The sequence below is a fragment of the Sorex fumeus genome, unplaced genomic scaffold (genome assembly GCF_029834395.1).
Source record: "Sorex fumeus unplaced genomic scaffold, SorFum_2.1 ptg000037l, whole genome shotgun sequence".
In the NCBI taxonomy this organism is placed as follows: domain Eukaryota; kingdom Metazoa; phylum Chordata; class Mammalia; order Eulipotyphla; family Soricidae; genus Sorex; species Sorex fumeus.
The window spans coordinates 38,637,274-38,650,077 of NW_026606094.1; the positions used below are offsets into that span (position 1 = coordinate 38,637,274).

General features: G+C 38.1%; 1 protein-coding gene across 2 annotated transcripts in view; it reads left to right on the plus strand.

The window, feature by feature from the left end:
* Nucleotides 1–12,804, plus strand: part of CROT (carnitine O-octanoyltransferase) — a 50,098-nt gene that overhangs the window by 24,916 nt on the left and 12,378 nt on the right. For both annotated transcript variants that reach the window (XM_056118647.1, XM_056118646.1), the window contains exons 9-12: nt 72–173; nt 7,282–7,365; nt 7,446–7,553; nt 9,930–10,060. In XM_056118647.1, the coding sequence (XP_055974622.1) occupies nt 72–173; nt 7,282–7,365; nt 7,446–7,553; nt 9,930–10,060 (425 nt within the window). The remainder of the gene's footprint in view (nt 1–71; nt 174–7,281; nt 7,366–7,445; nt 7,554–9,929; nt 10,061–12,804) is intronic.

A 12,804-nucleotide genomic window follows, 5' to 3' on the forward strand; every position in this document is an offset into this window, starting at 1 on the left:
AGTTAAGAAAAACATGTGTTTTTAAGTTATAAATCAATATTAAAGTCCTTTTAATTGTGAAATATTTTTAGGCAACTGCAATGACCCTTATTGGAGATCCAACAGTACGCTGGGGTGACAAATCCTATAACATGATTTCCTTTTCTAATGGAGTTTTTGGTTGTAGCTGTGATGTAAGTAAATCACAAAAGTTATTTTTCTCCTTTAATTGTTGTAGTTAATTTAATTACAGCAAACTATAATACATACATCTGTGCTGTGATAGTACATAAACACTTCTTTATTTTTATGACAGTAAAAATATTTCATTATGAAACCTCAGTAAAAGTGAATAGGACAAGTTCTTTTCACCTGTAATACAGCTAGCAGTTTGATGTATATTTGTCTGATGAAATTTGCTTAGGTTTTAATCTAAGTACATGCTATTTATTTTTGGTTACTCCTCATAGACCACATGGTACTGAGGAATTTTTTAGTTGAATCACAGTGAGATACACAGTTACAAAGTCATTCATGATTGGATTTTAGTCCTACAGCGTCCCATCCCTCCCCCTTCCATCCATTCCTCCTCCCCTCCTCCACTCCCCCAGCCCTGCATGTGTAGGTCATGTACTCTACTTATACCACATCCCAGCCCATGAAGTAAAAGCTGGAAAACCCCACAGTTATATACTGAGAATTAATAGCAATCTATCTTACCTTTAAAGATAATAGCATTATGTATATGTTCTATGCACAGAGAAATAAATGTATATGAATAGACTTCTAGGTTTATCTAGTAATTTTATATCTTTTTTCCCAACATGACAAGTGTTCTTTGTAACTATTTAAAGAGATAGAAATGTTTTGTATTTATTGCTATTTTTTCTCTTTCACTTACAAGATAAATAACTTCTCTGTTTTCTTTAATATAAGTCCAACATTAACATTTTCTGAGATATTCAGGATGTCTGTAAGCCAAGAAAGTTAAAAAAGAGTTGTAATACACACTTAAAATATCATTATAATATTTTAATAAAGTATATTTTTTGGTATAGTGTGATAACCTTTTGTTGTTGTCTCATTAGCTTCTCCAAAAGGTGTTTAGTGACTAAAACACTAAAGAGATGTGTTACATGATTTGGGCTCAATAGTTACATCAATCAATGTTTTTAAGTTATAGAAGGTAGGAACCTAAGTAAAATTGACATTTGCTCAAAAAGATATTTGGGGCAGATAGTACTGGAGGTAAGGCACTTGCCTTGTACACAGCTGACCTCTGTTCAAATCCCTGGCACTACATATTGTCCCCTGAGCCCTGCCAGGACAATTCCTTAGCACAGCCAGTAGTAATTCCTGAGCACTGTCAAGTGTGACCGCAAAACCAAATAAATAGTAAATGTGGTATCTTCTTTTAAAATATAGAGGATATTTATTTATGTAGGATACAACTAAATTTTATAAGACTGGTTTGTAGTTTCCAAATGCCTTTGTAAGAGTTGTTCCTTCATTTTTGAGGTCTTGTTTTCTTATGATTACCTTCAATTTTAGGCAAGTTACTCACTTGTACTACTCATAGTACAATATCATATCTTCTTAATTGCTTATAATCTCTTATCTTTTCAGTTCACTTTATATAGTAACATTCCCCATGGACAGACCTGAATTTTTGCCCCAGTGGTTCCAATAAGAATCCTGAGAATAATGCTCCTTGATTGTGATTGGCATCTGCGAATTTTGTGCCCACTTGGGCCACCAGGTGCTCTTGCTTTCTTGTCACATGCCAAACCTAGGAATGTTGGGGAATGACTAAGTATCCTTCAGATACCACTGCAGAAGGAGTACAGTTGATTGCCTAAAGAAAAATAAAGTAGCTATCATCCCGGAAAGTGGAGTTGCTGATGAGCGTTCTTAATGAAACTAGGTGCCTATATAGTAGCACCTTGAAACTAAAGGTTGTAAGTCATTTTAAAGATTTTTTGTTTTTCCTCATCCTTAGAGTTCATTGTTGACAAAACAATTCTTGTTAATTGCCTATATTTTCCTTAGTTCATAGTTTGGTTCTTCTTGACTTGTTAGTTTGATCTATCCTCACAATTCCCTGGAAACTCTCCTTTGAGAAGTAGCCCACTGCCTCCTGACTGCTTGTTCCTCTTTGTGCCTGAACTTCCAGTTACAGTTGATCACTCTCTTCTTACATATTCCACCCCTGAGCAGTCATCTGCTGGTTCTTAAACCGACTGTAATATTAGTCACACTTCATCTGCTTCCCTGTGTCTGCTTTCTTTTAGTTTCATTGACTTTTTATACAGGAGTGAGCAGTTGGACCTTTCCAATTTTCACTTACTCTTATTTTGAGAATTTGTTTAACTGTATGCTCCTTTGCTCAAACTGAATATTTTATATGAGGATAAATTATTCTTCTCATCAAGAGGAAATCACCATCTGGTTTCTCCTCATTTCCAACCCTCCAAACAACCATCTTGCACTAGTTTGATTTGGTAAGGGGCAGGGGGAGCAGAATGTGGGTCACAGCCTTATATTTCTTGGGATCCCATGCTGTTGCTGCTTGAGGGACCATTCTGTGCCAGAGTTTGAATCTGGAGCTGCCATGTGTTCCAGCCATCTTTGAGTTTTCGTCCTGGCCCTCAACTTTGATATTTACTGACAGACCCAAATCCTTTTGCTTGCTGGAATTCTAGATGCAAATAACTTCATTGATATTTCTGCTCTGAATACAAAGTGCTGGCACTGATGAGCACATGTCTCGGCACAACTGAGAAGCTCTCCTGTGTGGAAGCCTTTTTCTGACATGGCACCTTCCAACCTCATTTCTGTCCTGTGCCTGCCTCCCAATTCCACAGGTTGGCCCCCAATCTGATGCTCCAGCCCCGAATTCACACAGTTTACACCTGTGCCCCATCTCTGGAATATCCTGGGGGCTCACAGGGATCAGAATGAGAAACACTAATTAATATATGGACTTCTTTGGGGGCATTAAAATTTTTTCCCAAAATTTATTTTATTAAAGCACTGTGAGTTACAAAGTTACTCATATTTGGTTTTTTGATGTACAGTGTTCCATCATCAATCCCAGTATCAACTTCCCTCCACCAGTGATTCCAGGGTCTCTCTCCTACCCTGCACCCCTACCCCAGCCTGCTCTCTTGACAGGCATCTTTTAAGATTGGTTATTAAAGTTTGGCTCTCGTGATTTCAGTGTTGTTGACTCTGTGGTCTGGATATTTAGCTCTACTATTCCTTAATACCGCCAATGTACCTATATCTCTTGCCCCTTGCCCCTATTGCTTCTCATCTGTCTCTTCTTCCATTTCCCTTCACTCTATTCGCACAGTTTATACCTCTGTGAATTCACATAGATTACACCTATGCCACACCCCTTGCAGGACCACGTTGAGAGACATTGATAAATGAATTTCTTTTTTGTTGTTTTTTGTTTTGGGACCACACCTGGTGGTGCTCAGGGGTTACTCCTGGCTCTGTGCTCAGAAATTCCTCTGGGCTTGGGGCCCACATGGGACGCCAAGGATAGAACTTGGGTTGACTGCATGCAAGGTAAGCACCCTACCCACTGTGCTATCCCTGTGGCCCTGATCTGGACTTCTATGTGTACACAGTAGTTGCATACTTATAAATCAGTCTGATAAATTTATCCCTCCACTTGATAAATTTTTTAATTTATTTATTCTCTTGGGGTCTCACCCTGCATTGCTGGGGGCTACTCCTGGTTCAGTACTCAAGGATGATTCCCAGCCGTGCTTGGGGAACCATGCAGCTTTGGAGTTCTGGCATGCATAGCAGATGCTCTGGCCCTTTGAGATTTCTCCCTTGTCCAGTAATTTGTTCCTATAATTCCTATAGTTACTATAATTATAGGTTTCCCTAGTGACTGATGGTGATTAGAGAAATTTCAGTTTAACCTTTGGGAAACACCATTGGCAAAATATATGTATAGTAAACCTATCCTTTATCCAAAACTGTGATGCTCTTTGGTGTTTGAATAGGGACTTTTGTGATTATATTAATTAATCACTTTTCCCCATTGGTATTTAAAGTCTTGTTATCTATTGTCTTCACTATACAGACTTTAATATGGGACTTTGAGAAAAGCTCATTGGAAGCATGTGATAACTAGCAATATCTAATAATAGCAGTTAATTATCTTTGCTGTGGGACAGGTTTTATAAGTGTTTTATTAACATGATTAAAATATTTTTCACAACTGCTATATGAAAACAGCATTATTAAATTCTCTAAAATATAATGCAATTTGTTTAAGGGATGAAGTAACTATCTTACAGTTGTATAGCTAGAAAGGGGTAGAATTAGACTTAGAACCAAAATACATCTTTAAGTTATATATTAAACATACTATTTCTATATGAAGTAAGAAATGAAAGTTAAATCTTTTGTGGGATATACATGGTAATATTTCAGTACTATATTGCAAACCTTAATGATCAGAAGGAAAGAGAGGGAGGGAGAGAGGGGGAGAGAGAGAAAGAGAGAGAGAGAGAGAGAGTGTGTGTGTGTGTGTGTTCCTGCCACAGACACAGGCAGAATGGGGGGGGGTGTGGAAACACTGGAACACTGGTGGTGGGAAATGTACACTCATGAAGGGATGGGTGCTGGAACACTATATGACTGAAATATAATCATGAACAACCTTGTAACTGTGTATCTCACTGTCATTTGATTAAAATATATAAAAATTAAATAAACAAAACTTTTGTGGATAGAACCAAAGAGATAGATAGTTCAGTGGGGTAGAGCACATACTTTGCATGTAGGAATTCGTGTTTGATCCCTGTCACCACATAGTCCTATGGCACCACCAGGAATGACTCCTGAGCATTTCCAGATGAGGCTTAACAACAACAACAAAAAAAAACCCCATAAAATAGGCAAATAAACAAGATGTTGTTTCAACAAATAAAGCATTAGGAGAGTAATTAAATTTGGATGAGGTGGAGGGTTTAGATTACACCTGGCAGCGCTTAGGTTCTCCTGCTGATGAGCTGTTGGGATACTGTGTGGTATTAGAGATCCAACCTAGCATGCAAAATGTGTATTCCAGCCCTTTGAGCTATTTCCCTGGCCCAGCAATTAAATTTTCCATATTTACTATAAATTTTGAGTGTTGCTGGGGGTCACCAGTATTATAAACCAACTGTGCTAGAAAGGTCATTGGGTTCCAGGGATCAATCCAAGGTTCTTTGAACTATTACTTTAGTCCCTTTCCCCCATGTTTGAAAATTGATACCTTTCTGCTGGAGATCTTTGGGCTAAAAAAAATAGTCAAATAGACTTAGAGCCTTCAGTCATGCTTATATGCTTTTGTGAGATGACCAATGTGATACCTGAAATTCTTTGTAAAGCTCAAAAGTAGACACAGACTGTTAAGATGCCATTAGAAAAGGCATTTTTTAAGGACACAAGTCTTGTTCTGTGAACAGTAGCCAGGCAGGTAGGAAGTGTACCTCCCATATTGTATATTGAGTCCCTCAGTCTTTCTTGGTGTCATGGTTGCTACTACTTAGTAGAGTGTGCTATGGTATAAGTTTTGCATTAGGTCTTGGCATTGGGCCACAGAGCTGTGTGTATAAGGTGTACTGAGGTGATATTTAAGACACCTACATTATGCCCATTGAAAAGGACCTGAGTATGCTGAGTCTGCATCTTAAGGTTCTCTTTTACGCTGGGTGGTAATAATGTTTTGTGTAATGATAGCAGCTACTCAGAGAAAAATACACACCTGATATAATTGTCACCAAAAAAAAAAAAACCACCGATAAAATAGGCAAAATGTTTAGCCTTCAAGATAAATGATGAAAAAATTCACTAGTGCAATTCTCTAAACACTGCTGTCAAACTTGGAGTCCCCTTGTAACTCAGTCCATTATTTTTCCGTATTGCTTACTGGAAATTATTTCTGCCACATCTGAATACATTTGTGGATATATACACACAACTTTTAGCTTTTTAACACTTTCCAGGTAGCCTGTAACTTTACCTAAAGATTTTCATGCTCAATATCAGTTTAACTTTCAGATAATTTGTCTTCCCTAGCAGCATGTCCACAGTGCTAAAATCATTTCTGTGTATTGTGGTGTCTATGTCTCTCTCTCTCTCTCTCTCTCTCTCTCTGTCATACACACACACCCCTATATACCTGCTTTAATTTTCAGTAAAAATAATATTATTTCTAACTAACCATGTTTATTGTAAGCACATCACTATTCAAAAGCCCTACTTACCTGTATCCCACCTAAAATCATCAAACACCCCTCCCTTCACCAGTGCACATTTTCTACCACCAAAAACCCCAGTATAGCCCCCATCCCAACCCTACCCCTGCCTTTGTGGCAGGTAATTTCCACATTACTCTCTCTCCACTTTGATTACATTCAATATTTATTTATTTTTTCACTTTTAAAATGAATTGACTTTTTTTTTTATTAGTGAAACACCATGAGGTACAGTTGTAGATTTACAAATTTTTGTGCTTGGATTTCAGTTATACAATGATCAAACACCCATCCCTCCATTAGTGCCCATTTTCCAACACCACGGGACCCAGTATCCCTCCCACCCCCATCCCCCCACTCCACCCTGCCTCTGTGGCAGGGCATTCCCTTTTGTTCTCTCTCTCTCCTTTTGTGTGCTGTGGTTTGCAAAAGAGGCATTGAGTGGCAATCACGTTCGGTCCATAGTCTACTTTCAACATGCATCTCCCATCCTGGGAGGATCTTCCCAACACCCTTTATTTGGTGCTCCCTTCTCTATCTGAGCTCCCTTTTCCCCTAGAATGTGTGGCTGGCCTCCAAACCATGGAGTGAACCTCCTGGTACTTATCTCAACTATTCTTGGGTGTTAGTCTCCTATTTTGTTACTTTATGTTCCCCAGATGAATGCAATCTTTCTATGTCTGTACCTCTCTTTCTGACTCATTTCGCTTAACATGATTACATTCAATATTTAGACACCAGTTCTACCATTATCATTTGGAATTTTCACCTAGCACTCATACCTGCCATAAAGGCAATGTTAGACAATTTGTATTGTATTGCTGGTTATGAGTAGCATATAATGTCACGTGGCCGTGCAGTCTTGGAATTCTAAAATTTTAATTAGGGTCTAAAAGATTTTTACCAAGAACCTATTGGTTTCAAGATTTGTTTGTGTTTCTGTGTTGTGATTATTGGGAAAATGAAAATAAAGTATTGATTCAAGTTTTGCCTTGACATGAAGAACTCAAAATCTTGTGTATTTTCATTTTAGCATGCTCCTTATGATGCAATGGTTATGGTCAATGTCAGCCATTATGTCGATGAGAGGATTTTGGAGAATGAAGGAAAATGGAAGGTCTGTTTAACAAATATTTTACCTTTCCCCCTCCCAATCTTTTTCTTGATGTACAGTTTTTAAGTCTTCCCTATTTACAGGGTTCAGAAAAAGTGCGGGATATGCCACTTCCAGAGGAGCTTGTTTTCACTGTGGATGGAAAAATATTAAATGATATCAGCAATGCTAAAGCTCAATATTTAAAACAGGTATATTTTTGCTTTTCATATTTATGGGTGCTGCTTTATTAGAAAAGAAATGAATAATTCACACAAGAAACTGTAGTGGTAAATTAACATAATCTTACAATTCTTGAACACATTTCATCATGAGGAATATTTAAATTTTCAAAGAGTTGAGAGGGGTAGGAGAAGATAATTTAGGACAGTGTTCCTCAAATGTGGCTCCTTTCATAGTCATTCCTGGGCAAAGGGAATGCATGTTTTCTGTGTTGTTCAAAGTTTTATATTATTCTGTTGTAGATGATGTAAATCAAATTACTAAACACTTGTTCAGGATTACCAGTAGTCACCTCATGTAACTGAGTGTACCAACATGGTCTTCTGGTCCTGTGGCACCATATGAAGACCTGTCAGACCTAACTTTTCATGTGGAATTGTTCAAATGTGTTCTCAGGACATTCTGAAAATTGTTAAACATTTCTTATGAGATTTCAAAGTTGTCAAGGTTTAGATCATTGATTCAGAGAAGACTAAGAAAGGATGTGGGTAGGTTTGGAGATCTTCTATAAGTAAGTTTAAGAAGCACTCCAAAATAACTCTGTAAAGTCCAACTGAATAAAATTGTCTTATAGGAAGTTGCAGAAAACCAGCTATAAATTCATGCTAAGGAACTTAAGATAAACTAGATTGAGAAATACTAGAGATAGAGGAGTTTACAGAACAGGGAAAATGCTAAAAGATATTTGCCAAAATTAGCTTCTTCTGGGTCAGTGATTGAATTCTAATCTCTGTCTTGTCAAGGTTATAGAATCTAGCGGGCCAAGACAGAAGAAATCCTAGACTATTCAGCAACTTTCCTGGACCCGTGGTTTGGGACAAATTGTTCCAGTTGTAGTATCAAGTCAGAAGGGGGAAGCTGAAAGTTCCCTTTTTATTAATTTTCTTCTTTTTATTAATGCATGTAAGAATTTTTAAGTAGACAGTTCTTCTAGCTGGGTAAAGGTTAGTCCCAGGTCCACTCATCAGGGAAGTGCTATTATCACTGGCAGCAGGATCCAGCTCTCAGCAGGACTGTAGTTTGCCCTTTGCTCTCCCTTTGCTACAGGACTTCTCTTTGCTTTGGCCACAGAAAGAGTTCCCTGCTGGGGTACTTCTTTATTAGATCACTGCAGGATCTTTACAGTCTTTTTGAAAAAAAAATCTGATTTTAAGCACCTTGATTCTGATAATGATAGGGTTCCAGCACACCTTCCACCAGGGTACCACCCCCTACCAACACCACCCCCCCCATCCCCACCATTGTAAATTCTGCTCTGTAGATCAGTTTTCAGGTTTCATTGTCGTTTGGCCATTTATTATTCCCTTACTATATTTCTTTAAATTCTACATATGACAGAGAGATTATTTAAAATATTCTCACTCTCGCAGTTTTCAATGGGAAGGATAATTTTGGCTTTGTGCGCTCTTACAAATAATCCTGAACCTTCTTGTGTCACTGGTGACCAATAGTAATTGGTGATGAGGAATTCGAAGCCCTTTGCTTGAAGATGGGCTGTGTCCAGAAGCATCCAGAAACATTCCTGGATGCTTCTGCAGTGGGGGCAGGTGAACTTGATAGATACAATTATCTTTGGGGTCAATGGGTAGGTCACTTGCCTTGCACACAGTCAACAAAGATTTGATTTCAGGGATCATATGGTCCCCTTATCTTCCCCAGGAGTACCCTTGAGTACCACCTGATGTGGCCCCACAACAGTAAAAATATGTTTATGTATATTAAGCACAATCTCCCTCCCAAAAATTTTTTTGCTGTTCACAGACTCTTTATTTCCCTTATGGAAATCCTAATGGCAAATATTTCTTGGGATGCAAAAGTTCTCTTTAAAGAGCTGGAGCAAGTATAGGGATTAGGTACATCTCTAGCATGCACTCACTGCTGTTAGAACTCTGGCACCACATGGTCCAGCTGAGTATCACAAGGTGTAACCCTGGCGGCCTCTGAGAACTCTCAGGTGTAGCACTGGAGGTCCCCCCCACTTTTCCACCCCCTTCCACACATACAGAACTACCAGAGTGGCCAGGAACTTCATCCTCAGCCCTCCTCTTGGCATTGAATAGCAGGCTTAATTAGCTGAGAACTGCTGGGGGGGGGCCCTCAGAGTCCCTGAGATCTGTCTGCTTGGTAGCTGCCTCCTCGAAAACAGTTCTTTATTGCTGCTATATTTATTACTAGGAATATAAATTTGAGTGTCATCCAAGTATGACAGCTTAAAACATCTTAAAAATTATAGCATCAATACCTTTATTTAAACAATTACTGTAATGCTAATGGTAATTGGTTATTGGTGGAGAGTGTTCTCCTTAAGTGATTTATTACTGTTTCCCTGTAATTCTTTTTTTTAGGCATCTGACCTGCAGATTGTGTCGTGTGCCTTTACATCCTTTGGAAAAAAGGTAACCAAGAAGCACAAGCTTCACCCTGACACATTTGTTCAACTTGCACTTCAGCTGGCCTATTTCAGACTTCATGGACGGTGAGGACCATTCATTTTCCATCATCAGAATCTTAAAGTCTGAGGGTATAACTAGCATAGCTATTCCATCCCAACTCCCTGAAGTATTTTTTTTTATTTCATTCCCCGAAAATGTAATCTGAATTCTAATCTGTATTTCCATCAGATATATTGTACATTGATTTATAGTGTCTGTGGTTTTGGTTTAAGGGTAATATCATCCTCATGTCTTGCATGAAGGGTTGTTCCTGTCTCTTCTTTTTTCTTTTTTTTTTTTTTTTTGCTTTTTGCATCACACCCGGCGATGCACAGGGGTTACTCCTGGCTCATGCTCTCACTTACTCCTGAGGGTGTCAGGGGACCATATGGGATTCTGGGAATTGAACCCGGGTCAGCCACATGCAAGGCAAATGCCCTGCCCACTGTGCTTTTGCTCCAGCCCCTGCCTCTTCATTTTTCAAGAAGATTTTGAATTAGGATTAATATCAATAATTTTTGGTGTTACACATTTTCTTTTTTTTTAAGAATAAATAAAAAAATTTTACTAAGGTATCAGTAAAAATTACCTATAAGAAGTAATTGATAACCCAAGCACAAAAATTTGTAAGTCCACAACTGTACCTCATGGTGTTTCACTAATAAAAATTTTAAAAAAGAAGTAATTGATAAACAAGGTTTTTTATAAATTTTTATTAGTGAAACACCATGAGGTACAGTTGTAGACTTACAAACTTTTGTGCCTGGGCTTCAGTTATACAATGATCCAGTATCCATCCCTTCACCAGTGCCCATTCTCCATCACTTACATTTTTTAAAAAATTTTTGTTAGTGAAACACCATGAGGTACAGTTGTAGATTTACAAATTTTTGTGCTTGGGTTTCAATTGTTACACCTTCTCAAAGTGGTCATCAGGTCTGGGAATTTTTGTGTTGGAAGGTTTGCTTATGAATCTTCTTATTGTGAAGTCCAGTTTGAGATTTTTATTTTTCCCTGAGTCAGATTTGTCATTTGTGTTACTTAGAATATATTCATTTTATCTAGGTTATATGATTTATTGGTTATACAGTTGTTGATGGATTTTGCTTCTTATACACTTCTACCTGCAGTGTCAGCAGCAACATCTGCTTTATAGCTAATTTTAGTAGTTGAAATCTTTTTTGTTCTTCGTGTAGCAATGGGTCTGTCAAATTTGTTTTTTTAAATAATAAATTTTTGGTATAATTTTTTTTCTATTATGTATTTTGCTTATCTTCACTCTAAATTATTTTCTTCTGCTGGCACTGGGTTTAGTTTTCTCTTTTTAAGATGTTTCAAAAAGTGTACAATTAGTTTATTGTTTTGGCCTCTTTTTAAATGTAGCACTGTAGCACTGTCTTCCTGCTGTTCATTGATTTGCTCGAGCATGTACCAGTAACGTCTCCATTGTGAGACTTGTTGTAACTGCTTTTGGCATATCAAATATGTCACAGGTAGCTTGCCAGGCTTTGCTGTATGGACGGATACTCTTGGTAGCTTGCTGGGCTCTCTGAGAGGGGTAGAGGAATCGAACCTGGGTCAGCCTTGTGCAAGGCAAATACCCTACCTGCTATGCTATTGCTCTGGCACCTTTTTAAATGTAGACATTTATACCAGTAAATTACTGTCTGAACAGTGGTTTTGCTTTATTCTATAAGTTTTCGGTATTTTGTACTTTCATTTTCATTTATTTCAAAGTGCTTCATTATTCCTTTGGGACTTTAACCTTAACCAATTGGTTCTTAAATAGTCTATCAGGGGCCAGCGCAATGGTACAGCAGGTAGGGCTTTTGCCTTGCATATGGCCAACACACGTTTGATCTCCGGTATCCTATATAGTCCCCTGAGTACTGCCAGGAGTAATTCCTGAATGCAGAGCCTGGAGTAACCCCTAAGCATCACCAGGTGTGACCAAAAAAAAAAAAACAAAAAGAAAGTATATCAGTAAAAAGTATAATATATTAATTTATGCATATTTATTTTCCAGTTTTTCTTATTATTGGTTCCTAGCTTCATTCTATTATCATTGAAGATGATACCATATGTAATTTTAATTTATTGACTTTTTGTGTATCCTGGATAATATTTTATTTTTTTGTGGGAGAAGGGGTTCTCCCTAGTGATCCTCAGGAGCCTCATGAACCCCTCCCCACTAATGGGACTGGCAGTTCAACGTGTGGGCATGAGTATCAGTGCTGCTAGGCCCTGCAGTGCCAGGGATTATCTGGATTACCTCATCAGTGTTTGGGTCCTGCAGTGCTTCAGCAATGATGCTGGGGAACCATGTTATAGTGAGGATAGAACAAGCATTGGCCAGTTGCAGTGTATATACCTTAACCCCTATAAAACCATGTCTTCAGTCCCTGTATTGGGTGATATTCTAAGTGCAATCAAAGAATTTGTATTTCGCTCTTATAGTTAGATGTTTTTAATTAGTTTTCTATCTATATGTTCTATCCATTATTAAAACTTGGGAATTGAAGTCTACTATTGTTGTTTAGCTAATTTGTCAATATTTGCTTCAGAGATTTTGTTTGTTTGTTTGTTTGGGACCCACACCTGGAAATACTCAGGGTTTATTTCAGGCTCTGCTCAAGGCTTAAGGGACCATTCATTCATAGTGCTGGGGATTGAAGCTGTGTCAGCCACATGCAGGGCAAGCACTTTAACCACTGCTATCACCCTGGCCTTGCTTTTAGTTTTTAGAGTTCTGTGGTTTAGTGAGCATAACTTTTTAATTATGTCTTCT